The sequence below is a fragment of the Caenorhabditis remanei genome, chromosome II (assembly GCF_010183535.1).
Source record: "Caenorhabditis remanei strain PX506 chromosome II, whole genome shotgun sequence".
NCBI classification, from domain to species: Eukaryota; Metazoa; Nematoda; class Chromadorea; order Rhabditida; family Rhabditidae; genus Caenorhabditis; species Caenorhabditis remanei.
In genome coordinates, this window is record NC_071329.1 from 1,400,132 (window position 1) to 1,426,485 (window position 26,354).

Here is a 26,354-nt window from a genome sequence, read left to right on the forward strand (position 1 = left end):
GAAGACGTTGAAGAAGAAGAAGACGTTGATCGAGAAGAAGAGACAACATATTTTTTGAAAAAATATATATGGGTGTAACGCCTTCTTTTTTTCAACATTGCCTTCTCCTTCCGCTCACATCGCGTGTCTCTCTCTATCTGTGTGGCCATCATTTTCCGACCGAAATCTCGGTTCTTTTTGGGAGCTCCGAGAGCACCAATTGTGTTAGGGACTGCCTCGTTTTCCGGTCAATTTCGGTTCGTTTGCATGTCGTTTCGGCCTCGGCGCGAATAGAATTTGAGAGAGAAGACATTGTTGGGTTCTTTTTGAGCTCGTTTTGGTTTTAGTGCTCAAAATTTGGGTTTTAGAGCAAAAAATCGTCAGAATTTTGCATTTTTAGACGTTTTAAATGCAAAATTTCCTAGGTTTTTCACTGAAATTGCGATTCTCCCGTCTATCTGTCTCTCTGTTCGTCCAGATGTCCATTTTGAAGCGATTTTAGACGATTTGAATGCGACATTTCGCGTTTATGCGATTGATTTTCGGAAAATTTTTCTTATCTGAAAAAAATCAGTTTCTTGATCAAAATACGGTAGTTTTGAGCATTTTTCTTGTCTGTCCGCCTGTCTATCTGTTCATCCAGATATCCTCTAGATCCCTGGAATTCGTGCTAACAAGGGAACCCCAAGCACTTGCAAGTTTGGAATTTGATGAAACTTTTGTGGGAGGTCAAGGACCACTCCAATAGAGCTCCCACAAAATATTGGAATCCGCCCGACACTCTGCTCCGAGTTATGGGCTCTCAAAGTTTGGCTTAGATTCAACACAGTAAACCTCATTTCCTCGCTTCTCAACAGTTCCCAAAATGTCGTTTCCCTCCCTCTGCCACGTTTTCGACTGGCTGAGTGGCCGAGTGGATGTGCGTTGAGCTGGTGGTGGAAGGGTAAAGGGATCGACCCCATGCAAGGCGTTTTTCTTTTTTTCTTTTTTGATTTTACTGGGTGGACAGTTTCATCGTTATTTGAACATTTTCTGGTGATTGCTTATGTTTTTCTGTACTTATTTCACCGTAAAAATTCATTATTTAAAGTTTTAGAAAAAATATTTTTTGGCCGAAATTTTCAAAGTCCCTTACCTTTTGGGTGCCAATTTTATACAAAAAAAATTTCATCGAAAAAACACTTGGGAATTGTCTAGGACAGTACCCATGAACACATTATTAGGGACATGAAATATCCAGCCCTGAAGCTGATTTGTAGTGATATTCGATCCAAATTTGGAAGTTTATCCAAAACTTTTGCCGAAGACTTATTAAAATTGAACTTCTCATGCCTCTAATAGATAATGTGTTCATGGGTACTGTCCTAGACAATTCCCAAGTGTTTTTTCGATGAAATTTTTTTGTATAAAATTGGCACCCAAAAGGTAAGGGACTTTGAAAATTTCGGCCAAAAAATATTTTTTCTAAAACTTTAAATAATGAATTTTTACGGTGAAATAAGTACAGAAAAACATAAGCAATCACCAGAAAATGTTCAAATAACGATGAAACTGTCCACCCAGTAAAATCAAAAAAGAAAAAAAGAAAAACGCCTTGCATGGGGTCGATCCCTTTACCCTTCCACCACCAGCTCAACGCACATCCACTCGGCCACTCAGCCAGTCGAAAACGTGGCAGAGGGAGGGAAACGACATTTTGGGAACTGTTGAGAAGCGAGGAAATGAGGTTTACTGTGTTGAATCTAAGCCAAACTTTGAGAGCCCATAACTCGGAGCAGAGTGTCGGGCGGATTCCAATATTTTGTGGGAGCTCTATTGGAGTGGTCCTTGACCTCCCACAAAAGTTTCATCAAATTCCAAACTTGCAAGTGCTTGGGGTTCCCTTGTAAAATTCAATCGAAATTCCTTGAAAAATCAAGTTTTTAAGCATTTTTCGTACTGGAAATTCGATTTTTCGATCCGTTTTTTGCTTTTTTCGTCTGTCTGTTCATCCAGATGTCCTCTTGGAAATCTTCTAAAGTCTACCTAAAATCTTTTGAAAAACCACAATTTCAATCGATTCTCGTCGAAAAAAAAGTGGTTTTTCGACCAATTCTGTCAGTCTGTTCATCCGGATCTCCTCTAAATATCGTTTTTTTTTTCACTCAAAAATGTCAATTTTTATCATTTTTTGGTCTGAAAACCATGTTTTTGAAAACTGTCTCAAGTGAAAGAGTCTGTCTGTGTGTCGGAACGTCCATTTTTGAGAAAATCTGGATTCTACGCGTCCCTCTGTGCATCCGTAGCATCCGGATGTCCCTGTAAGACCTCTTTTCGAAGATAAATAGTCTAACTGTGTCAACCGGTATCCGGATGTCCAAATTTTTAAAAAAAATTTTGAGAGCTAAGAGTCTGTCTATGTGTCTCAACCATCCGGATGTCCAGATCATCAGCGTTCTGTCAATCCGATGATTCTCATTCCTGGGCTACAGATTTTTCTGTTCGAAACAGCCAAAAATGACCGATTTTGTTCTGCGGACTAGAAAACTCGGATTTTGGAAAGCTAGGTCATGTTTTCTGAAAAATTTCGGCCACCTAAAAAATTATTTAAAAAGGGAAATTTTTGACTGAAAATTCTAAAATTGAGTTTTGTTGCCTAGAATCCTCATATTCGAGATTTCTAAGCCACCAAAAAATTTTGAAATATTCGAAATCGTCGAAAATAGCTGAAAATTCTAAATGTTTAAATTAATCATACCGTAATTCTTCTACTTACCAGTATATACACGACATAGTTGTGCGGAATGACATTTTTCGATTTCCGGAATCCGGAAGCGGAACCGGAATGACGAAAAAATCCCGGAATTCAGGAATTTCGGAATTCGGAATTTCGGGCAACTATGATACACGTACTATGTCCTATGGTAGGACTCTTATCCCTCGGTTCCTGCTATTCTCAGTTTTCCACTTTTTTTAAAAAACAAATTGCCAAAAACCTCCCACCAATTAAACCAGTTAACCCTCATCATCACCTACTTTAAAAGTGAAAGTACTACCCTTCTCTATTGTTTTTTGATCTCTGTCTACCCGAATATCCATCCATTTGTATACAAAAATCAAGTCCGATTATCCCCCTGATCTGAAAATTATAACTAATTTGGAAAGGGGTCTCACTTTTCACTTTTTACAAAAAAAGTGGAAAAGAAATCATCAATATTTATTTTATTCAAAAGAAATAAATATTTGGCTTCTACCACTCCCTCCTCTATATGCCTTCCCCCTTTTTGTTGGTCGGTATTATATAATTTGAATAATTGATGGTGGTTTTCATCTCCTCTCACATCGAATCGAATTCACTTTTTTGATGGCAATGGCTTCCCCCCCCCCCCTCTTGTCGAAATTCCATTTCGGAAGGAATAGAGTCGTCGTTCGGTTTGTCTAATGGTCCAGATGTCCACAGAGACCGGTCCAAAACGGGTCGGCACATAACTCGCTTCAAACTGAGTATTTTGCGGTGAAAAATATACCAAAATGTAGATCTCAACGAGACCTATGTCTGTGACCTACTATTGGCAGATTAGCGAATCGTTAATATGCCGCGGGACGGGATAAAGTGGAAAAAATGCAGGAAATGGCCAAAAAAAAGTCATCCCAGTCCTGCCCGTGTTACCATAAAGATCCATCATCCGAGCCGTAGTAGGTCAAAGAGGATCGTTTTGGTGCCGCGGGCAGGACTGGATTGACTTTTTTGACCATTTTCGCGTTTTTGGCACTTTATCCCGCCCCGCGGCACATTAGCGATCCGCCATCCTGCCAATAGTAGGTCACAGACATAGATCTCGTTGAGATCTACATTTTGATATATTTCTCAGCTCATAATTTTGAGTTTCAAGCGATTTATGCGCCATACGTTTTTTGTCCGAAAATTTGGTTTGAAATTTGGTTTTTTCGATAACAAACCAGTCTTTCTTCAGTGAACAAGCTTTAATTTTCGCTGACTTTGAGTCTGTAAGTGTGTCGGGGCATTCCGGATGTCGCCTGAAACTCTATCTGCTGTTTCCCCACAAAAAACTGAAAAAAATCAGTTTTTTGGACACGTTCCACCTGAAATTCACTAGTTTTTGTCGAATCTTGGCGGGATAATCCCATTTTCTGTTAGTTTCCCCTCATTTCGAGCTTTCAGCGAGTCTGTGTCGGTTCGTCCGGATATCTTGAATCTGTGGATACAGTAATCCGTTGCACTCGGTGTGTCTGTTCATCCAGATTAAGACGAAATGAGCCAAGTCTCGCCGGCTACAGTACCCTTCTGACACTTCATGCTGAAAATCGAATAATTTTCGATTTCTGCCTGAAAGTCGCTAGAGCTAGAATAAGTTCTAGACACATCTCAATTTGAAAAAAAAAGTACATTCCAGTTCTTTTTTCCATTTCTATTGCAACCACCACCACCACTACCCGACAACCTCTCAGCAGCTACTTGAAAATGCATTGATTTGTTAGTATGTGTGTTTGTGTGTATTGCAATTTTCAACACACACACATACACGTCACATGTATATTTTCACTGCCTGCCGACCGACGAAGACACCGATCACATATCACTTTCACACTTCGTCTTTTTAGTAAGGGTGCGGTCGATTGTGATAGAGAGATAGTGGAAGAGGTGGTGGTACATCTGGACGGATAGATAGATGTTTGGACATCTGGACGCCCAGAGATCTGAACGGACATCTAGATATTCGGAGAGTCGAAAAGACATCTGGATAACTAGAGATCTGAACCGACATCTGAATACCCAGAGTTCTCAATAGACATCTGGATATCCGGAGGTCTGAATGGACATCTTGATATCTGAAGATCTCAACAGGCATCTAGAAAACTGGAGATCAGAGCGGACATCTGGATATCAGGATATCCGGACAGCCTTTCAGACTGACTGAAACCTGAAAATACTGATAATCAGACCAAAAGTTCGGATTTGAACTCAGTTGACTCCGCCCATTTTTATCCTTTCCAAAATCTGGAACCAGATTCAGACTCCCCACGTCTTCAGCTTTCATATGAAGGATGTGCTGTACATCTGCCCATTCCTGTAATTTTGAAAATCAGAGTACAGATTCAGAATCCCCACATCTCCAGCTTTCTAATCATATAGTTTTTGCTTAGAAAACGCAGAGATTCTGATCCGCACAAATGGATAGAATCCCTACGTCTCCAGAGCTCCAGCCACACATCACTCATATTTTCTGAAAAAAAATCAGAAAAAAATGAGTGATGTCTGGAAGTTCCAGACTGGAAACACGAACACACGTCAGATTATGCTGCAGATCTGTGAATTTCTGGATTTCCGAGCAGATTTTTTGCTCATTTCCTGAATCAAAACCGCCTAATCTTGTTATGACAGGATGACGGGGCATAAGACGCGTTGTGGTTCTAATCCGTTCTCTTTTGAATTTGGAAAAGCAGATGACTAAATGGAACCTTTTCTGTCACCGGAGGTTTTTTGTTCCGTGCTGGTAGATCACATGATAACTGCCACTCTTCTGTTCCAGACGAAGAGGAACCTAGCACTTAGTCAGTCAATTCCCGTTCTTTTCCTCTTTTTTTCTAAGAGAAGAGCTGTTATTATCCTATCTGTTCTTCTTGGTAGTGACGAGTCACCAGTTTTTCGAAAGAAAACGTGTAAGTGGTGTGAGACATGTGGTTCTCACTTTAATCTTCCACTTTGAACACATTTTTTTCCGGAGAAATTGCTGTTGCCGTTCTCAAATTGAAGGAATTCTCGATTTCAGTTGTCTATACTCCATGAAATCAGAATAAGTCCTACTTGTAGGCATTTAGTCTTATCCATATAAGAGATTATATCAGAAACGTGCACAGCAAACCTTTTTTTGTGCCATTTCTGACGACTTTGAACATATTTTCTCGAATTTTCAAACTAAAACGTCCCAGTTTCAAAACAGCCTGGTTTTAGAACGTCCTTAAGCGGGTTTTGGTGATTTTTCACAGTTTTTCGATGAAAAATGAGAATTTCCGTTAGTTTTCGACGGTTTCTTCGTTTTCGAAATGACCCGGTTTCGAGGTGTTACAGTTTCAGAACGTCCTTGGTGGTTTTGAGCCGATTTTTCACCGATTTTCAGTGGAAAATTGAGAATTTTATCGATTTTGAGCCGATTTTAATAGGTTTCGGGCTATTTTTCACTAAATTCCAGCGAAAAATTAAAGATTTTAACGATTTCTGGTCGATTTCAACCAATTTCGAGCGGTTTTGCACCGACTTTCGGCTAAAAAAAGAGGATTTTTTAATGGATTTTCACGATTCACAGTCGATTTCAGCAGATTTTTGCATCGATTTTCAGTGAAAATTTGAGTTTTATCGTTTTTAAGCGGATTTCAACCGATTTTATACGATTTTTCATCGTTTTTCAGTGAAAAATTGAGAATTTGAACAGTTTAAGGTTGATTTCGGTGGTTTTTGGGGCGGTTTTGAGCCGATTTGAGCCGATTTTATATGAATTTTCACCGATTTTCATTGGAAAATTGATATTTTTATCGTTTTTGAGCCGATTTCAACCAATTTTATACGAATTTTTGTCGTTTTTCAGTGAAAAATTGATAATTTCATCGTTTTTGAGGCAATTTCAACAGGTTTTTAACGAACTTTCATCGTTTTTCAGTGAAAAATTGAGAATTTTATCGATTTTGAGCGGGTTTTTTCCGATCTAACTTCATTTTTCCGTCATTCTTTCTCTCCCAAAATCCCCCGATTTCCTCCTAATTTACTGAATTTTTTCAGGAGAACCCCTCTCTATCTCTCTAGCACCGCCGCCCATCTCTCTCCTCGGGTACTTCTAACCATAACACAATGATGTCCTCAAAATTCCGTACCGAAGACGCGTGGATCATCGGTCAACGAATGGCCGCCCGTCTCGACCACGAGGCGTTTCCCCTTCACAAAGCCGCCTTCTTCAACGACACCCATTCGATAGTGCAACTATTACGTGTGGGGCGGAGCCTATCCGAGAAGGATATGCATGGAAATACGGCGTTACATATTGCGACAATGTTGGGACATCGGGAGGCGATTGCGATTCTTCTGGCGAATAATGCGCCTGTTCGAATCAAGAATATCGATGGATGGAATCCGTTGATGGAGTCTGTTAGCTATGGAGATCGACAGATTAGTGAGTTTTTCTGAAAATCTGAAAATCTGAAGAAAAAAAGTGAAATCGGATGAGAAATTGAGGAAAATCTGTGTGTCAGGGGAGTCCGGATGTCCAGAATTTGGAATTTTTGAGATCGGAGTGTCCTTCTGTGTGTCTGTAGAGTCCGGATGTCCACATTTCGGAGATTTTTGAGACCTTGCGTCTTTCTGTGTATCGCAACGTCTGGATGTCCAAAATTTTCAAATTTTGAGAGCCAAGCGTCCATCTGTGTCTCTGTAGCATCCAGATGTCCAAGTTTTGAGATTTTTGAGAGCCAAGCGTCCTTCTGTGTGTTCGGGGAGTCCGGATGTCCACAATTTGAAAATTTTAAGAGCTTAGCGTCTCTCTGTGTATCGGAACGTCCGGATGTCCATATTTTGGGATTTTTGAGCACTAAACGTCTGTTTGTACAACTGTAGCATCCGGATGTCCGGATTTTTTGGCAAAAATAGTTGGAAATTAACAGAAAAATCCATTTAAAAAACTCAAAAAGCATATTTTCCAACAAATAAGAGAGAGAAAACTCAATTTTTTTGTTAAAAAACTCAAAATTCTCATTTTTGACGTGAATCTGTGCGTCCGGGTGTCCAAATTACTAAAATTCCTATCAAAAAACGACTTATAGGGTGCTTCTATGCGCCCGGATGTCTGTCTGTGCACGTGTCCAGATGTCCGAATCACTCAAATTCTGTAATTCTAGACAGTTCTAGACAATCTGACAGTAGATCCGTGTATCCGGATGTCCAGATGTCCCCAGAAACTCAAAAATTGTAAAAATTCAGTATTTTTCAATAAAAAAGCGAGAGAAAACTAAATTTTTCGTTAAAAACAACACAAAATTGTCAGTTTTGACGTGAATCTGTGTGTCCAGATGTCCAGATGTCCAAATTCTATAATTCTGGTAGTTTCTGACAGTTTCAGAATAGTCTGTCTGCTAGTTCAGTGTGTCCGGATTTCCCGAATTTCAAATTTTTGAAAATTCGAGGATACCGTAGCTACAGACTATCCTCAAACTATCAGAAACTAGCAGATTATCATAGAATTTGAGTGATTCGGACATCTGGACATTCGGACACATGCACTGTCTATCTGTCCATCCGGATGTCCAGATGTCCCCAAAAACTCAAAAATTATAAAAACCCCACCTCAATTTTCTAATAATCCTCACTTTTCTACAGTAACCGAAATGCTGCGAAAGCTGAAAACCCAAACGAACGAAAAACTCGCTCGCGGCAAGCCACACCTCCTCAAAATGTTCCAAGACCTCGGCGACTTTTACATGGAATTCAAATGGGACTTCCAGTCATGGATACCCCTCCTCTCGCGGATTCTCCCGTCCGACGTGTGTCTCATTTACAAAAAGGGCAACCTGCTGAGAATGGACACCACGCTGGCGGATTTCAGCGAACGGAATTGGGAACGCGGCGACATCACTTTCCTATTCAACGTGGACGCGGCGCCAGGCGAACAGCTCGTCGTCATGGACAACAAGACGAAAGTGTTTCAACGTGGACGACGTGAGGAATCTGAAGCCGAGATTGACGAAGAAGTGGACGTGCTGATGTCCACAGACATTGTCAACGCTCACATGTCCACAAAAACCGTCGGATTTAAGCAAGCGTACTCGGGATGGGTGTTTAAACACGCCAGGGAGGAGCAAATGGGCGATTTTCCCGTGAATTTTTATAGTGTTGAGGGGTTGAAACTGACGACACGGAAGCGGAGAGAACATCTGACGAGTGACGACGTCAAGAAGAATAAATCGATTTTGAGCAGTTTGACGAGTGGACACACGGTTAATGATGATGAGTTTGTGGTGAGTTTTGGGGGGGGGGGGGGGACGGAGCTTACTGAGAAAAGGGGCGGGGCTTAAAGAGGGCGGAGTTTGCAGACATTTAGGCGCATAGCCACAGAGACAGACAGTCAGAGAATGTGAAAGATTTGAAAATTGAAAAGGGGCGGGGCTTAAAGAGGGCGGAGCTAGGAATCAGGAAGCTTTTTCTATGAAAATTTGTGATAAACCTTGAAAATTTTGAATTTTAAGCCCAAAAACCCCAAAAAACACTGAACTTTTGGAGACATCCGGAAATCCGGATAGACAGACAGACAGATAGCCAAATCTTGAAAATCATGACATCTGGACACACGGAGGCACAGAGAGACGCGTTTTTTATCGAATTTTAGTCGAAAATTGGGAGTTTTCGAACTTTTTTACAGAAAAATTGTCCTTTTTCGTCAAAAAACCTTCAAAATTTTTGAGTTTTAAGGCCAAAACCCCTAATAATGGGACAGACGGACATCTGGATATCCGGACAAGCAGAAATCCGTATAGACTTACAGACAGGCATTCCGATTAACTTACGGGATTCTGAAGGGCGGAGGCATCCAGACAAATAGACAGACAGACAGACATTAGTCTTTCTCAACCAAAATACACGACTACAGTAACCCGAGCTAGGATCCAAAGACTACAGTAACCCGATCCTAAAATTGGATCCTGAAACTACAGTACCCCTGATCCTAGATCTAGAATCCTGACCCTACAGTATCGCAATCCTAAAATTGGATCCTGACCCTACAGTACCCCGATCCTGAATTTAGAATCCTCACTACAGTAACCCGATCCTAAAAGTTGGATCCTGAAACTACAGTACCCCTGATCCTAAAAAATCTCCTCATTTTCAGAGTCTCCAACACCGAAAGTCCCTTCCACCACCGGGCCGCCTACCGACCACATGGGAAGAGTATTCCGGTGCGGCACCCGGTGCCCCACCACAAATGGGACGTCCACAAATTGTGAAAACGAATGAGAAACAATTCAAAGCGCTCGTCGGAATGTCGGAAGAGTTTCCACTATCAGTGGATGTGCTCGTCGATTTGTTGGAAGTCGTCGCCCCGTTCAAACATTTGGATAAATTGAGACGATTCTGCTCGGCTAGGTTGCCACCAGGCTTCCCGGTTTGTGTTGGTAAGTGGTGAGATATCTGGACATATGGACAGACAGACAGACCGGACCAGTCGAAATTTCTGCATTTTTGCCTCAAAATAGCACTAAAAAGCCAGTTTCTTTCCAACCAGGGACGAGCGGCAATGCCGTTGCCGCGTTGCCGGAATTGCCGACTTTTTTTTATGCATTGCCGTTGCCGGGTTGCCGGCTTTTTTTTCGGCAATGTTTTTTTGCAGTTTTTTTTCTAAATCTAGCCAATTTTCAAGCTGAATCACGAAAGTATTTTTCCGGTAGTTTCTGTGAAACCAAATCTGATTCTAGGTTTGACTTTTCTACAAGTTATTCACATCGGTATAATCATCCAGTAGCCAAAAAGTATTTAATCGCACCACCTGGCTCTTCTGAAATTGAGAGACTTATGAAAATCCTTATTATTTCATTCTGCCGAAAGTTGACGAAAGTTGCCGAAAATTGCCGATTTTTGAAGTCGGCAATTGCCGGATTGCCGGGTTGCCGAAATTTTGCGTTGCCGCTCGTCCCTGTTTCCAACTGACAGAGTTCAGGATGTCCTGGTAGTCAGGTATCTGAACATCCGGTCAGAAATTTGGTGGCCTAGAAAACTCGAAAATGGAATTTCTAGGCCGCGGGTCGAAAAATAATATAAAAGCGGCACTTTTTCGAACAAAAATATAAATTCCAATAAAAAATTTCGCTTTTTCAAAGAGTTCTTGAGGCGGTCGAGTTTTCATTGACCTGAAAATCCAAAAGCGACAAAATCGGTCATTTTTGACGGAGATGTCACAGCTTTGGCATGGAAAATCCAGATTTTCCGATTAAAAATGTGATCCGAAGATCTGAAAATCCTCGAAAATCCATAATTTTTAGTGGCCTAGAAACCCAAGATCCGTCCAAAAGTTAGGCCACACCTTTAAATATTGAAATTTCAGTCAAAAATCGTTCAAAATGCTACAAAATTTCAGGATTTTTGAGAACACTGCTAGATTTTTAAATTTCCTGAAAATTCAGGAATGGCCTAACTCTCGATGGCCTAACTTTCCAAATTGGGGACTAGTTTTCCCCGATTCTAGGCCACCGATTTCGTCAAAATATCCTATTCCAGAAATCCCTCTTCTCGCCACGATCGCCGCCAAAGTCACTTTCCAAAAATTCCAATTCACCAACGACATTCACGACAAACTGTTCACAATACCGACGTCGTATAGAGAAGATCCGACACGTTTCCCCGATTTGTGATTATTGATTTTTTTATGATCTACATCTTTATATATATATATATATTCCTGTGCTATGGTATCTCCTCAAAGGCTCCGCCCAATTTTCAGCATTTTTGTCCCTTTTCATGTCATTTATCCCCATTTTTCCCCCTTTTTTATGCACCCAAATGATTTTACGGGTTCCCTCCATTTTTGTATTTATTACCTTTCTCTGAAAATCTCCCAGTTTTCCCCGAAAATTCTGAAATTTTGGAGCATTTTGAACGATTTTTGACTGAAATTTCGATTCGGACTCACTTTTTTTGGCTAAAAATCAGATTTTTTGTCGAAAATTGGCTTAAAACAGTGAATTTACAGTCAAAAAACTGATTTTAAAGCCTAGAAAACTCTAATTTTGAAATTCTAGGTCATGGCCTAACTCCTCCAATCTCTGGGTTTCTAGGCCACTAAAAATTATGATTTTTGGAGGATTTTCGACTGAAAATCAACTTTTCAGTCGAAAAACCGGATTTTCCACTTCAAAAATGGTAAAAAATGATCGATTTTGTTTCGTGGACTAGAAAACTCTAACTTTGGAAAGCTAGGTCATGAAACTTCGGCCACATCAAAAGTTCTTTCAAAAAGCGAAATTTTTGACTGAAATTCACATATTTATTCGAAATAATTAATTTTTCTGTCAGTTTCCTTCCGCGGACTAGTTTCCCAACAGTTTGGTTTTCTAGGCCACCGATTCAGAAATCTCAAAAAGAAATCTCAAAATCGTTGAAAATCCAATTTTTGAGCAATGGCCTAGGTTTTCGAAACTGGAGTTTCTTAGTCCACCAAGTTCAAAATTTCAGAATCGCCTGAAAAAAGTCAAAATTTCCAAGTTTTGAGCAATGACCTAGAATTCCAAAACTGGAGTTTCCTAGGCCATCCAAGTAATTTTTTCGAAAATCGCTCAAAAATCCTCCACTCCGCATCATTTCCATGTTTTTTCTCTCTCCTTCTCAGTGCAACTGACCCGAATTCCCCCCCAACCAAAACTCTAACTTAAATACCAAAAATATGTGAAATATATCCCCTCCCCCTTCGATTGTACTGCATTACTGTAAATATAGAAAAGATTTTAATTACTTTATTCTTTCATAGTTAATAGAAAACAATCACATTATTTACAGCCAATTATATATAATTAGTTCTATAATCATACGGTCTTATGCTTCTTAACAACCTTCGCCTTCGCCTTCCTTCTCTTCGTATTCTTTGCCAATAATCTCTTATAAGCCCACAATCTCTTTTTAAAACTATCCAGATCCTTCGACCTTGGGACGACACACGGTCCCCTCGACGGATCAGCGTCCACCACTTTATCCGGACAGTACATACTATTCAGTTTCACCGTATCCCATTTAGTCAGTAGGCCGACTCGTTGACCGGCTCCGATATCCGCGTCATTTCTAGCCGGACAGTAGGGTGTCAGACGGAATTTCTCGCGGGCCCATAGGGGTACTGTAATACTTTCCGGGTCGAATGGCCACGTGAGTTGGATGGGGTTGTAGTCGGGAGTGCCGAGGTTTGGGATTCCGCCGCTGCAAAAATTTAGGCTTTGGTTTCAGATGGATCGGAGACACAGGCAGACGCTTTTTTCTCTAATTTTAGGCAAAAATTGAAAACTTTTGGTCATTTTTCGTCTAAAATCCTTCAAAGATTCAATTCGGACATCCGGACTAACCGATCTGCAGACATCGGGACCTTCAGAATGACGTTTAATTTTCGCTGTCTGATGTATGTCTGTCTGTATTTCCAGATGTCCTGATGTCCACAACACTCATGACGTTTTCCGACATCTGGACACCCGAGCATCGTGACAGACATTCGGAGTCTGTATGTACGGATGTCAAGAGTTTTCATTGGTATAAACAGACAAAAATACTCTTCATGTCTGTCTGTGTGTCCGGATGTCCATAACACTCAATTTTTCAAATCTTACTAGGGAAGGCCTCCAGGTGACCGTGGAGTTACGGGACGTGACCTATATCGTTGGAAAGCTGAGAAAACGCTGATTGCAAATATATATATTCAGTTTTTGCCCTCGAGGCCTGGTATTCGAGGAAAACGAGGTCAAAGTTTGGACCCCTGACAAGTCATTACCTTCCTGACGTGTTAAAAACACCGGCAGCGTGGCATACAAATTGGTATTAAATTACTCAAATTTTGAAAAAAAATCAAGTGAGACCCAACCAGAGCATCTTGGAAGTTCCTTCAGGAAGGTAATGACTTACCAGGGTCCAAACTTTGACCTCGTTTTTGTCGAATACCAGGCCCTATTTTTCTCAAATACAAGACCTCGAGGGCAAAAACTGAATATATATTTGGAATCGGCGGTTTCTCAGCTTTCCAATGGTATAGGTCACGTCGCATAACTCCAGACCGAGTAGAGGGCCTAAGAAGCGCAGTACCTATTAGAAGAATGTCAACACCACAAATACCGGACATTCGGGCATCTGTCTATCTGTCTCTCTATCTGTGTGCCCGAATTTCCTAACTTTACTAAACGGATACAGGGACGTTCTAGAACTGGGACATTTCAAAACCGACCATTTTTTGGTTTCGAAACTGGCTGGACACTTAAGAACCCACCTGATCGCCTGCACATACGAAACCGCATCGGGTCTATACAACTCCCTCTGCAAGCCCATAAACCTGACCAACTGATCCATGACCATCCCTCTTGAATTATTGAAATTACTCGTCTCAAACGAGGATTGTGCCACATAAAGAATCGTCCGATCCACCAGTCCCTCTACCACTGCATCCGAATACGCTGCGAATTTTCCGGATTTTCGAATCAAGACGTGCGGTGAGTTGGCGTCCCATCGATCCGCGTGATACCATGGCTTGTACTCTTGTTCCTCGAACTTCACACAAGTACGACGTCCGATTTGAACGAATGCTTCGCGAAGGACGTTCTTCTCGAAATCTGTTAGACTCGGCCAGAAGTACACTTTTTGGACGGGTTTTCGGAGGATACGGTCCTCGAAGTCGACGGCGTTGATTCCATTTGCACTTCGGGTTCCGAGAGCGAACGCCTGTAAGGTTACGCCTGATAATTACAGTAACCCAGAATAGCTCAAATTTAGAAAACACCATAAAGATCTTGTCGCGAAGACTACACGAGACCATACTTCAAAGGCCCGCCTTCCAAAAATGAACCAATTTTTTTCAATTTTTCATCGAAAATTTGATCATTTTTGACGAGTATCTTCTAATTCTGAATGATAGTCAAAGATTTGACTTTTTCTTATTCAAATTCGGAAATGTTTTCACCAAACTACAAAACCTACAGTAACCCTCCAAAGGACCCATTCAGCCGATTTATTTGCATTCAGCTTCTACCGTAACTCAGTCAGAATAAGTCCAAACTCAATGATTTGTAGTTTCACAAAATGAGGAGATCTAGAACTTTCAGAAAAGATAATAATCATGCCTATATTCTGAACATTTTGAAGTTCGGGGTTGGAGTACTGTAGTTTGGACCCAAAAATGTTTGGAATCTAGTGATCATTATACTCATTTGAACGGTCTCGATACGCTGAATTCGAATCTACCTAAATTTTTTGCGTCTTATTACTGGATCTCCGAAAAAGCTTTTGAGGTACATAACATGCTTGCAAACCGGGCCGAAACGGGCCGGCTCGTAAATCACGTCAAACTCAATATTATGAGCTTAAAAGTATACCAAAATGTAGATCTCGACGAGTTCTATCTCCATGACCTACTACGGGCCGGATGGCTAATCGTTAATGTGCCGCGGGCCGGGAAAAAGTGTCAAAAATCGCGAAATGGCCAAATAAGCTATTCTAGCCCGGCCCACGGCACATTAACGGATAGCCATCCGGCCCGTAGTAGATCACGGAGATAGAACTCATTGAGATCTACATTTTGGTATATTTTTCAGCTCATAAAACTTAGTTTGAAGCGAGTTACGCGCCGGCCCGGTTTGCAAGTATGGTACATAGATCCCCCCAACTAACCTTTGCTCGCTTACAATTCTTCTTGTGTCCTTCTCCACTCACAACACCAACAGCCGTCGAATAAACGACTGGCGCCACGAATAATAAGATAAGTAGGATCCGCATCGGGAATGGGCGAAAAGTGAATAGTGTCTTCCCGGACGAGGAAACTGATAAGGAATCGCAGGGGGGCTAATGGGGTCAAATGAAATGGAAAGAGAAGCTTCCCGAAAAGGAAAAAAGATCGGGGAGGCGGTCTCTCCCTTATCAGTCGTCTTCCTTATATATAATATGGAATTGAATTAAAAAAGAAGGAGAAAGGAAATTATATATTAAATTATATAAAACTGCTGGGGTTGTGGCTGCATAATTATAGTTTCGAAATGGGTGTTGTCGTCGGGGGGCGATGATTCTCTCAATGCTTTAGAATTGTACAAATTACGTATGTATTATTCTGACGGGGGGAGAAACCGAAAAGAATTTGCATTTTGCTATGAAGACGATTCAATTAGTCCGGATCCCATTCTCCAGTGGGATATTCTAGGTGTAATAAGAAGTACAATTAGGTGGATATTATGTAGTGGAAACTTTCCACTGAAAAGACATCGTGGCCTAGAGAACATTCATAATTGTAAAAGTTAGGCCATGATATTTAAATCTTGGAATTTTTATTTCTGTCAAAATACCATTATGTACATTACAATAAAAAGTTTATTGTGAAGGCTATTGACACTTCTGAATTCGTGTACTATGAAGGAATAAAGTAATTAATCCAGGGAAGGCTTCTAGGTGACCTACACCATTGGAAAGGTAAGAAAACGCTGATTCCAAATATATATTCAATTTTTTCCCTCGAGGCTTGGTATTCGAGAAAAACAGTCGATAAAGTAATGACTTGCCAGTTCAATACCAATCATCGAGTTCGAAAACTGAATATATATTTGGAATCAGCGCTTTCTCAGTTTTCCAATAATATAGATTACGTCCCATAACTCCACGGTCGGCTTTCCTGGTTAGCCAGTTTTGATTGTCTTAACGATATCTAAAGCCAAAAATAGTCTGATTTTCCAATAACTGACCTTTTATATTCCTGGAAGCTGGAGAAATCGAAATTGATGCTTTCATACACTTATTTTTATGAATTTCGCATGTGGAAACTAGAGAATTAATGCACTTTTTATTTCTGTCAAGTTACCATTATGTATAATACATTACAATAAAAGTTTATCACAAAAAGACCTGGCCTAGAAAACTCCTCGGCCAAATTATAACATCACAGAATGAGTGTTGACATTTGAGCATCGAGTCCTTAATGGCTCCATCTCACTTCGTCGACGGACCGCCGCATTGTTATTATTATTATTATTATTACAATTGTTGATACGTTGAAGTGGCCAACACCACCAGAGAAGTTTTTGGAACACGAATTGGTTGATTTCGGGGATTCTGGAATAGTGAAAAATGAAAAATAAGATTATAGGAAATAAGAGGGCTATGTTTTTGAAGTTGAAAACAGTTTTATACAGGCGGCACACTTGGAGATACGGTAGGTAGACCTGTGGCGCCTTTGTGCTACCGTAACTCCCCAGGGAAAAGAAGTACAAAAAATTGTTAAGTACAAAATGTAGCCCTAATTTTTATCTACAAAATAGTATAAAAATTTTAAAAATTAAACTGTATGTGACGTCATGACGGCATTTCAAAGTTTGTCAATTTTACAAAAAAAATTTTTTTTCATAAAATTGTTAAACTTTGCTCTACCGTAACTCCTCAGGGAAAAGTTGCACAAAAAAGTTGTCAACTACAAAAATAAAACTCTAGATTAATTCTCACCTCGTTGCATAAATAATCGGATTGGTCAACGTCTTTCCCATAATATTAACCAACACCACAATCGACATAACCGTGATATAAACGTTCTGTTTTTTATACAACGGCATGTCTTCTGCAGTCAAAATGTACATAATACTGGCAGGCATCCATCCGATAAGGAATGTTCCGAAAATAAGGACCGCAGTGACAACGGTCCGGCGGCCACGGGCGGAGGCGCCTGGCGCCGGGTTTGCAGCGACGGTCTTGTTGCGGACCTGAAAAAAATAAACTAAGGGGCGGAGTTTTGAAATAATTAATACCTCAGTAATTTTCTGAAGCATTTTAATATAGAAAATGGTTGTGGTGATGATAAGAATGACGATGATGAGAGAAATGGCGGCACGGAAGAAGAAATTCTCGTAGAAACTGATTCCCATGCATTTGTCGTTTCTGAAAATTAGAAATTTGTCCGTTTATGGGTATCCGAATGTCTGCTTTTTTGGAATTTGAAAAAAAAACACCTGGAATCGAAATTTGACAAAAAAAATTGGCAAAGTTTGAGTTCCCGCCACATAGCCTGTCGCTAGCTATGTGTATATTATAGTTTGAAATTGCATCCATTACAAAAAAGTCTGTCTGTATGTCTGGAAATGTCCGGATGTCCAGAATTTCAATTTATCTTTAAAACTTAGAAAGCCCAACGTAAGCAACCTCAGATACAAAGCTTCCTTGAGATTAGGTTCCTGTCTGTCTGTGTTTTTTGATGTCCGGATGTCCGGGTGCTTCAGATTTACATAAGTTATATAGAAAAAATATAGGACTCCGGTTTTGTAGTTGACAACTTTTTTGTGTGTGTCTTCGCTAAAGAGATACGGTGGATTGAAGTTAAACTCAAAATAAGTTTTATTTTTAAAAAATTTAGCAAGTTTTAAGATGACGTAAAGGTGTTAAATAGGGTTTTAATGTTTTAAAATTATATTCATTGTGTAGATTAAACTTAGACCTCTATTTTTGTAATTAACAACTTTTTGGCACGGGCGGTCCCTAGGGAGGTACGCTTTCACAAACATATAACCTGTATAAGCTTCTACCTACCGTATCTCCTCAGGGACGGCCCGTATAAAAAAGTAGTCAACTACAAAAGTGTAGCCCTGAATTTGATATACAGGACCTATACAACTTTCATAATTTTACATTTAATCAACCTTCAAGACGGGATCTCAAACTTTACCTAAATGTGAAAACTGCTCTGTACTCTTGGCATCTCAACATTAATCTGGTTAACCAGTTCCCCAGAATAGTTTTTGATATTAAACTTATATACAGCATAGATCTAACCTAAACCTTCATTTTGGTAGTTGACAACTTTTTTGTACGGGCGGCGCTTAGAGAGATACGGTAGGGTAAAGGTAAGCAAAACGTTTCTAACTTTAAACTAAAGTACTTTGGAGGTTCCGTATCTCCCCAGGGACCGCCCGTATAGAAAAGTTGTCAACTACAAAAATGTAGCTCTAGTTAAGATGTGCAAAGTTAATATAAATTCAAAGTCATAAAACCTAGCCAGGCTTCAAGACGCGGTTTTAAAGTTTATCGATTTCGAGAACTCATTGCCAATTTTTCCCCATTCACACCCCATTCAAACTCACTGATATCCCTGTCCCTTCCAGCTAGCAAAGTAGACCATCAACGCCAATGGCGGTGTGGCCCACATGAAGAAAATCATGATATGGATAGTACGCAGTGGGAGCACTTTGTGATGGTCGAATGGCCGTTTGATGGTCATGTAATGGGTGAAGGCCAAGGCGACGAGATGGAAGATTCCAGTGAGGAGACCACCGGTACGGAATGCCTGAAAATGAACATAATTGTAGGCAACATGTTTATCTATCTGTGTGTCCCGCTGTCCTTATGTCTTCACTATCCCCTCGGTACTAAAGTTCTTCTGATCCTTTGTGCTCATTGAGCCGTATCCCCTCCTCCTATCCAATAAACTTTTCTCTCAATAAAAATGAAATAAACGCAACAATGCGTGTACACACTGAATTGTTTCATTTGTCATTCCGAGAAAATTAAGACAACTTTTTTCTTCTGATGATGTTTTTCAGGGGATAAAAGCCATTCGAGTGAAAGTTTAATTGGATCATCTAAGGGGGACAAATTGAGTTACAAAGTTCATCGACAACTTGTCATTCTTGAGTGGGCGCAATTGTGTGGACAATTTGATATATCTGTCTGTTTGTCCGGATCTCCAAATGTCCAGATTTCCTTTCTAGCGACTGTCTGTGTGCTCGGAAACCTTGGAAATCCAAAAGAGCACAAAAACGTGCAGATTTTAGAGATCCGAACAATCGGATAAACATTTGGAAGAATCCGTCTGTCTGTCTGCTTGTCCGGATGACCTCAATCTCTCAAATCCACTAGAATTGTCTTCCGGACGGACATACGGACTAACAGACATACATTTGGAAGTCGGATTAAAAAAAAAACATGGTTAGACAGGAGTCTACAAGACTGTGTGTCTTTCTGTCTGTATGTCTGTCTGTTTGTTTGTATGTCCGGATGTCCAGATGCCCTAAATCTTGCTGGGTCTGAGAAATACGATAGTCTATCTATTTTGGACATTTTTTAGAAGATTTTTGAACTTTTAATCGCTTCTCCAGACTGCCTGACACCTAAAACTCTATTTTTTGCTGAAATTCAACACCTCTAGACCCATTTTTTTTCCAAATTTTCAATTTCCCTCACCTCCAAAGTCAACGGGAAGCAATATGTCTCATGCGGCATCTGCAGTACCACCGGTTTGTAGCTATTCCAGAACAAGGAGACCCCAATGACGATACTTGTCCAGGTATCCGACAAAGCCAACGAGTAGGTCAATTCAAGAGACGCCGAACGGCTCTTACAGTAGCCACGTGAAATGAAGACGAGGATGTTGAGCATGGCGGCGAAGAAGCAGATGATGCAGATGGATGGAATGCAGATCTCGTAGAGGATGTACTTGATCGTGTCCATTTCTTGCACGCTCATCTCGCTCTCTCTGAAAAATAGGAAAAAAATAGAATAAAATAGGGAAAAGTGGTGAAAAACCGACGGAGACATTAAGAGCGGGAGGCGGATAAGAGAATGTGGACATTCGGATATACGGAAACACCGACAGACATATTGGAAAATGGAGAAAGATGAAGATAAATCGGGAATAAAGAAAATGTGGACATCCGGATAATTGGGCACACAGACAGATGTAGAAATGGAGAACTCGAATATCCGGATATTTGGACACAGACCGACAAGCCGACAAATAGGAATATGAGTGACTGAAAATGATTGAAACTGTCAAGATGAGAACAAACGAATAGAAAACGGGTTGGCACTGAAAATATGGACATCCGGACATCAGGACATGTAGACAGAATTGTATGTCAGTTTATAAGGGAGTTTATGAGAAAAAATTGAGACAAATCTGGAAAAAAAGGTCAAAACTTTTGTTCCAGACATCCGGACACACTTGACGTAGCGCTATGACTTGTCAATTGATAAACGAATGAATATATTTGGACATTCATACACTCAGATTACTCACCCAATGACAAAAAAAAAGAAGCACCAAAGAACTTGACATGATTAGAAACATTCAAAAAGTGACAAGCGGAATAATTTTTATTCCGTTTTTTCCTTCTTTGACGCAAATCATCAAAACGATGAATAGAAGCAGGAGTGTGAATTGGGTACTAACTAGCTAGGAGGCTAGAAACTATGATAGTACATGCTTATATGTGTGTAGAGTTTGGTACCTATGTGAGGGTTGCGTGGTAGAAGCTAGAGCTGACAAACTAACTGACTCACCACGCTGCCGATAGTTTTTACTGTCCAAACTTTGACCTCGTTTTTCTCGAATACCAGGTCTCAAGGGCCAAAACTGAATATATATTTGGATTTAGCGTATTCTCAGCTTTCCAATGGTATAGGTCACATCCCATAACTCCACGGTCGCATGGAGGCCTTCCCTAGTGAAAGCCCGTCATGATGTTAGGTGTAAGAGAGATATGACCTTCCACAGAAAACCTACCGTATCTCCTGACGGACTGCCCGTACAAAAATGTAGCCCTAAACTCAATATACCGGACCTATACAAAATAAAAATCGTAAAAACTAATCCGGCTTCAAGACGCGATCTCAAACTTAACCCAAATGTGGCAAGTGCTCAACCATTGTACTCTTGCAACCCAACTTCAACCTACCGTATCTCTCCAGGAAAGATATGTATAAAAAAGTTGTCAACTACAAAATTATAGATCTAGTTAAGATGTATAAAGTCAGTATAAATTCAAGGGCATAAAACCTTACCAGGCTTCAACATCTGTCAAACTACATTCCGCACCAGGCCAGACCCTTAAAGCCTCTTTCTCCAAAACACTTTGTACATGTACTCTCAGAAAAGCCGCCCAGTCAATTCCGCCGTGCTAAAGATGAACACATTTTAAGCTCTCCCCCTGAGGCATCTTTCATTGAAAAGTCTAATTAGGGAAAGCGGGGGGTGCATGAGAAGGAGATGATGAAAAATGTAAGTTAGTCCGGGTGGATAGGAATAATTAATTTAGAGCCATTTGTCACGTTTTTTGGGATCCAAGAACACCAAAAAGTGTCTAGTTTGGGTATCCGTGGACATCCGGATACACAGACATCCGAACCAACCCAAAAAAGCGAATAAGCAACAAAAAAGAAGAAGAAGAAGAAGTTCTCGAATGAAATAAGCATGGAAGGAAATGCGGAGGGGGCGGAGCCTAGCGGAGCCCTCGTTAGACTCGTTAGAAAAAGATAGAGAAAAGATGGCGTGGACTTTGGTTTTAGGGAGCAGAAGGAGGACAAGAAAAATAGGTTTTTCTGTGAGGCACTGAAAAAACAATTTTGCAGAAAAAACAAGAAAAAAGGACTAAAGTTTGTGTAAGTGGTTAGTTAGGGGAGCGGGGGGATTCTGAGAAATCGAAATTCTGGAAAATAGGAGAAATAATGAGGGACATTCGGACGGATAGATGGGCAGATGGACAGACACAAAAATAGTCGTTGAGTACAGAAGGTGGGCGGCAGAGTTGTACGGAATCCGGATTCCGGATTCCGGAATTCCCGGTTTTTTCGGCATTCCGGTTCCGGATTCCGGATTCCGGAAACTGAAAAGGACAGGTTTTTCGATAGGAAATTTTCAACGGACATCTGGACATTTGGATTACAGAGAGATCCTAAAAAATGCGAAATTTGCGATTTTTGATTTTGAGGAGACAGGATTTTACGGAAATTTGCGATTTTTGGGACATCTGGATACACAGATGCACCATTGTTGGAAATTCTGAGGCTCCGCCCACTTTTCAGCAGTTTTTCTTGGATTCTGAAGATTAGGGGAAAAAGGGGCGGAGCTTAAGAATTGGGACAGCCGAATTTACAGACACACAGGCAGACCCCAACTTTTCAAAATGTTCAATTTTTTGGTGAAATTTTTTTTTCATTTTTCAGAAAGTGAGCGGGGCTTAATAACCTTTTTTAAAAATTTAGATGATTTGGACATCTGGACATCTAGACACACAGACAGGCATAACAGCACTAAAATAGGAAAAAATTTTAAGCGGACATCCAGACTCCCAGACACACTGACAGACACCAGAAACGGATTTGGGGGAGGGAGCTCTTCAACTGCTCATTGGCTAGAAACATGGGACATCCGGATATCCAGACACACAGACAGACAACATGATTTAAGAGCTCTTATCACTATCATCAGAAAACAAGCTAAATGATATCCTCACGTTGACACGGGCGGACCGCCCGTGTCAATCAAACTGATCGAGGTCGAACACAATGAAATGTCGAACAGCTGTTGTCGAGGGATGGAATTTCAGATGGGACGCGGAAATCTTGAAGAACAAAAGAAGATGAATTTTTTGTCTTTGGGGATGTCTTGTTATTTTCGTGTTGTTTTTAGAGAGTGAAGCAAAAAACACCAAAAAATGAAAAAAAGAATGAAGAAGAAGAAAAAAAATAAGAAGGGAGGAGGAGATAAAGTGACAAGTGTTCCTTTTCATTTTTGCTGAATTTGTTTTTTTGTTGGAAAAATATATTTGGTGGAGGAAAAGACAAAAAGTGTCAACTTGATGCCCTAAGGGATGACAAAATAGGAAGTAAAAGTTGAGAGGGTTTGGCCCTGTTTAAGAGGGTTTTGTGCCATGCAAGGCTGTCAAAAAGGCCGTGAGCCGATTCTATATCTCAGTTCCGAGTTATGGAAAACTTTCGCTTCTTCAGGCGGCCTTGTAGAGGACCAAAAGATTAGTCGATGTACAAAAATTCAGCCCATTTGGTTAATCCGGCGGCCCTATAGGCCCAGGGCCGGCCGTGCGACAGCCTTGGTGTCATGTTATTAGAGATTAGTGCAAAAGTACAGGACCGCTCAATTGGATATGAACTTTGGTCGTTTTCAGTAGAAATTGTCCAACTTTAAAAGCGTGTCAGGGTAATTTTGATTGTGACGCCTAGATGGTATTTATTGGATCCTACAGATTAACAGTAGAGGTTCATTTTAGTAGTTACAATCTAGAGTAGGTTTGGTCATGTTTAAGAGGGTTTTGGGTCCAATATTCCTCCGTAATTAAGAATCCAGACTTATAACTCTTTTTTGGAAAAATCTGTCCTACCTTTGTCAGTCAGGGTACTGAACATGGTTTTTCCTGATTTGGTAGTTTTTTCAGCGTTGAAATTGTATCGGTTGTGTTTAATCTCTTGAAAAACATTATCTACAGTATCCTAGCTATCTAAACCTTCCAAACAAAAGGCTAAAGAATACGAAGGGGTTTTTCTCGAATACCAGGAGTTCCTGAACAACAAATAAATATATATTTGAAATCAGCGCATTCTAAGCTTTCCAATGATATACAGTACTGGCCATAAAGAATGCGACACATGTAGTTTTTAGTTGAAAATGGTCAACTTTGTGCTTGTGATACGGTCTCTCTGATAGTCTCACAATATTTATTGTTTATGGAATGTATAGATCACAAGTAGAGCTCCATTTTTGTTGTTGACAACTTTTTTGTACAAGCACATCCCAAGAAGTTACGGACAGTCAATGCAAACTGCTTTCCCCTTTTAGCACGGAAAAATTACGTGAAAAATTTCTTTGACGATTGATAACTTCTTAGGATGTGCCCGTACAAAAAAGTTGTCAACTACAAAAATGGAGCTCTACTTGTGATCTATTCACTTCATAAACATTCAATATTGTGAGACTATCAGGGAGGCCGTGTCACAGTGACCATTTTCAACTAAAAACTACATGTGTCGCATTCTTTATAACCAGTACTGTATAACACATTGTGAAACTCAGAACTGACTCCATGACCCTTTTCCCTAGTTATGACCCTCATTGTATGACCAGGGGATCCTCTCATAACAATTTTTTGTTGCTTTTTCATAACCAACAAACCACCATGACGGTTTTGTATTCAAAACTTATAAAATTGGTTTTTTTGGTTCCATATTCTATACTCTATAGGGACACTACATCAAAATGTGTAATAATGATGTGTATATGGGCGGCCTCAAGCGAGAAGGGTGTCCAAAAGTGGGCGGAGCCTTCTCCTCAAATTGCAAATGCTCCATGTGATGTGTTCTGTGTAGGGGGAGAGAGGAGGTATGTACTTGAGTTGAGTTGAGTTTAGGAGGAAATAAGTTTGTGAATTTGAATTCAGGGGGATTAAAGGAGACGGAGAAGGAAGTTGAAGAGATGAGGGCAAAACACATAGAATTTTTTTCATTTTATTCAAAAAATTTGAATGGAAACTTAACTTGAGGAGTTGTCTGAGAAGGTATGTATAGTTTGGTCTGACAAGAATAAGATATGATTTTTTTTTAATGGAAAAGAATTCGGATAGACGGACAGACAGACGAACAGACAGCCAGACATTTTGATAGACAGATAGACAGACAGATATCAGAACTTATAGGCGGTCACCAAGAAGGGAATACGCATTAGGAGACATCTGGACAAACCGACGCACAGACAGACAGACATCTGGACAAACCGACACACAGACAGACATCTGGACATCCGGACAAACCGGCACACAACTGGACATCTGGAGAAACTACCATATAGACAGAGAGACACTCAAAATGATCAACTTTGGATTTCGGTTGAGGATGAGTCGTGAAAATTGAATCCGATTTTGCTGAATATGAATGGAAATGGACATCCGGACAAAGCGACAGACAGACAGACATCCGGACAATTGGAGAAATCCAAACACAGACTGACAGACACTCAACACACAAATTCTCCGAAAAAACATCAAAAATTTTCCGAATTTTTCGTTGGAAATCTGAAATTACGACAGACCGACATCAGAAATAAGTATACCCGGATATACAGACACACCGACAGACACTAACTTACAAGTATGAGCTCCACAATTCAAGGAAATCGGGACAAACAGACACACAGATGGATCCAAAATCCAAAAAACTAAACCTACCTGGATATCCGGACACACAGACACACCGATAGACCGCCACCAGCTAACTAACTGAGGGAGTAAAAGTGAAAAATGAGCTGCTCTCTTCCCCCCTTTCCACTTCTTTTGACTCTTGACTCCACCCACTTTAAGCCCCGCCCCTTTGATGTATCACACACACCTCCTGAAAAGCAGCAAAGTATAGATGAAACACGTGGAGGTTTAGATAATAGAATAGAGGAAAAAATGTGGAACACTCATCATGACAGGATTAAAACTTCTAGAACGATGCACGTCGACGTCTACACCGGATTTACCTCGGTCAACATGGGATTTTCAGATTTTTCCAGACAAAAATCGGATAAAATCGGTCTAAGATGGGGATAGTGGCGATACGTAAGAATTTTTGGAGCGAAAACATGAAATATGGAGGGAAATCTGGAAAAAATGAGTCAAAATGAGTCGGATTTGACTTGAAAATGAGTCAAAATAAGAAGAATTGATAGAGAAGGAAATGAATCAAATGGGGAGTCACTGAAGGAGCCTAAAGCGCGGAGTTATTGGAAAAATGGTTTAAAATCTAGTGCTCCATCTTCATAGTTGACAACTTTTTTTGTACAACTTGGCCCTGGGGAGAAACGGTTGGTTGAAGAACATTTTTTCCTATTTTTTGGTAGTTACATAAAAAAAAAAATAAATAAAAATGTCCT

The 26,354-nt window shown here is 40.3% G+C and overlaps 2 protein-coding genes across 2 annotated transcripts; one reads left to right on the forward strand and one right to left on the reverse strand.

Annotated features, from left to right (window-relative positions):
• Positions 1 to 6,823: 6,823 nt before the first annotated feature.
• GCK72_003906 (uncharacterized protein) lies at positions 6,824 to 11,364 on the forward strand (the record flags this gene model as incomplete). The annotated part of the gene is made up of 4 exons (XM_003100314.2): positions 6,824 to 7,142; positions 8,342 to 8,979; positions 9,849 to 10,131; positions 11,231 to 11,364. 4 exons carry the CDS (start codon positions 6,824 to 6,826, stop codon positions 11,362 to 11,364), a joined length of 1,374 nt encoding a protein of 457 aa, XP_003100362.1.
• A 1,167-nt stretch (positions 11,365 to 12,531) lies between these two features.
• On the reverse strand, positions 12,532 to 15,466 carry GCK72_003907 (uncharacterized protein; the record flags this gene model as incomplete). The annotated part of the gene is made up of 4 exons (XM_053724325.1): positions 12,532 to 12,916; positions 13,060 to 13,209; positions 13,968 to 14,416; positions 15,362 to 15,466. 4 exons carry the CDS (start codon positions 15,464 to 15,466, stop codon positions 12,532 to 12,534), a joined length of 1,089 nt encoding a protein of 362 aa, XP_053588519.1.
• Positions 15,467 to 26,354: the final 10,888 nt, after the last annotated feature.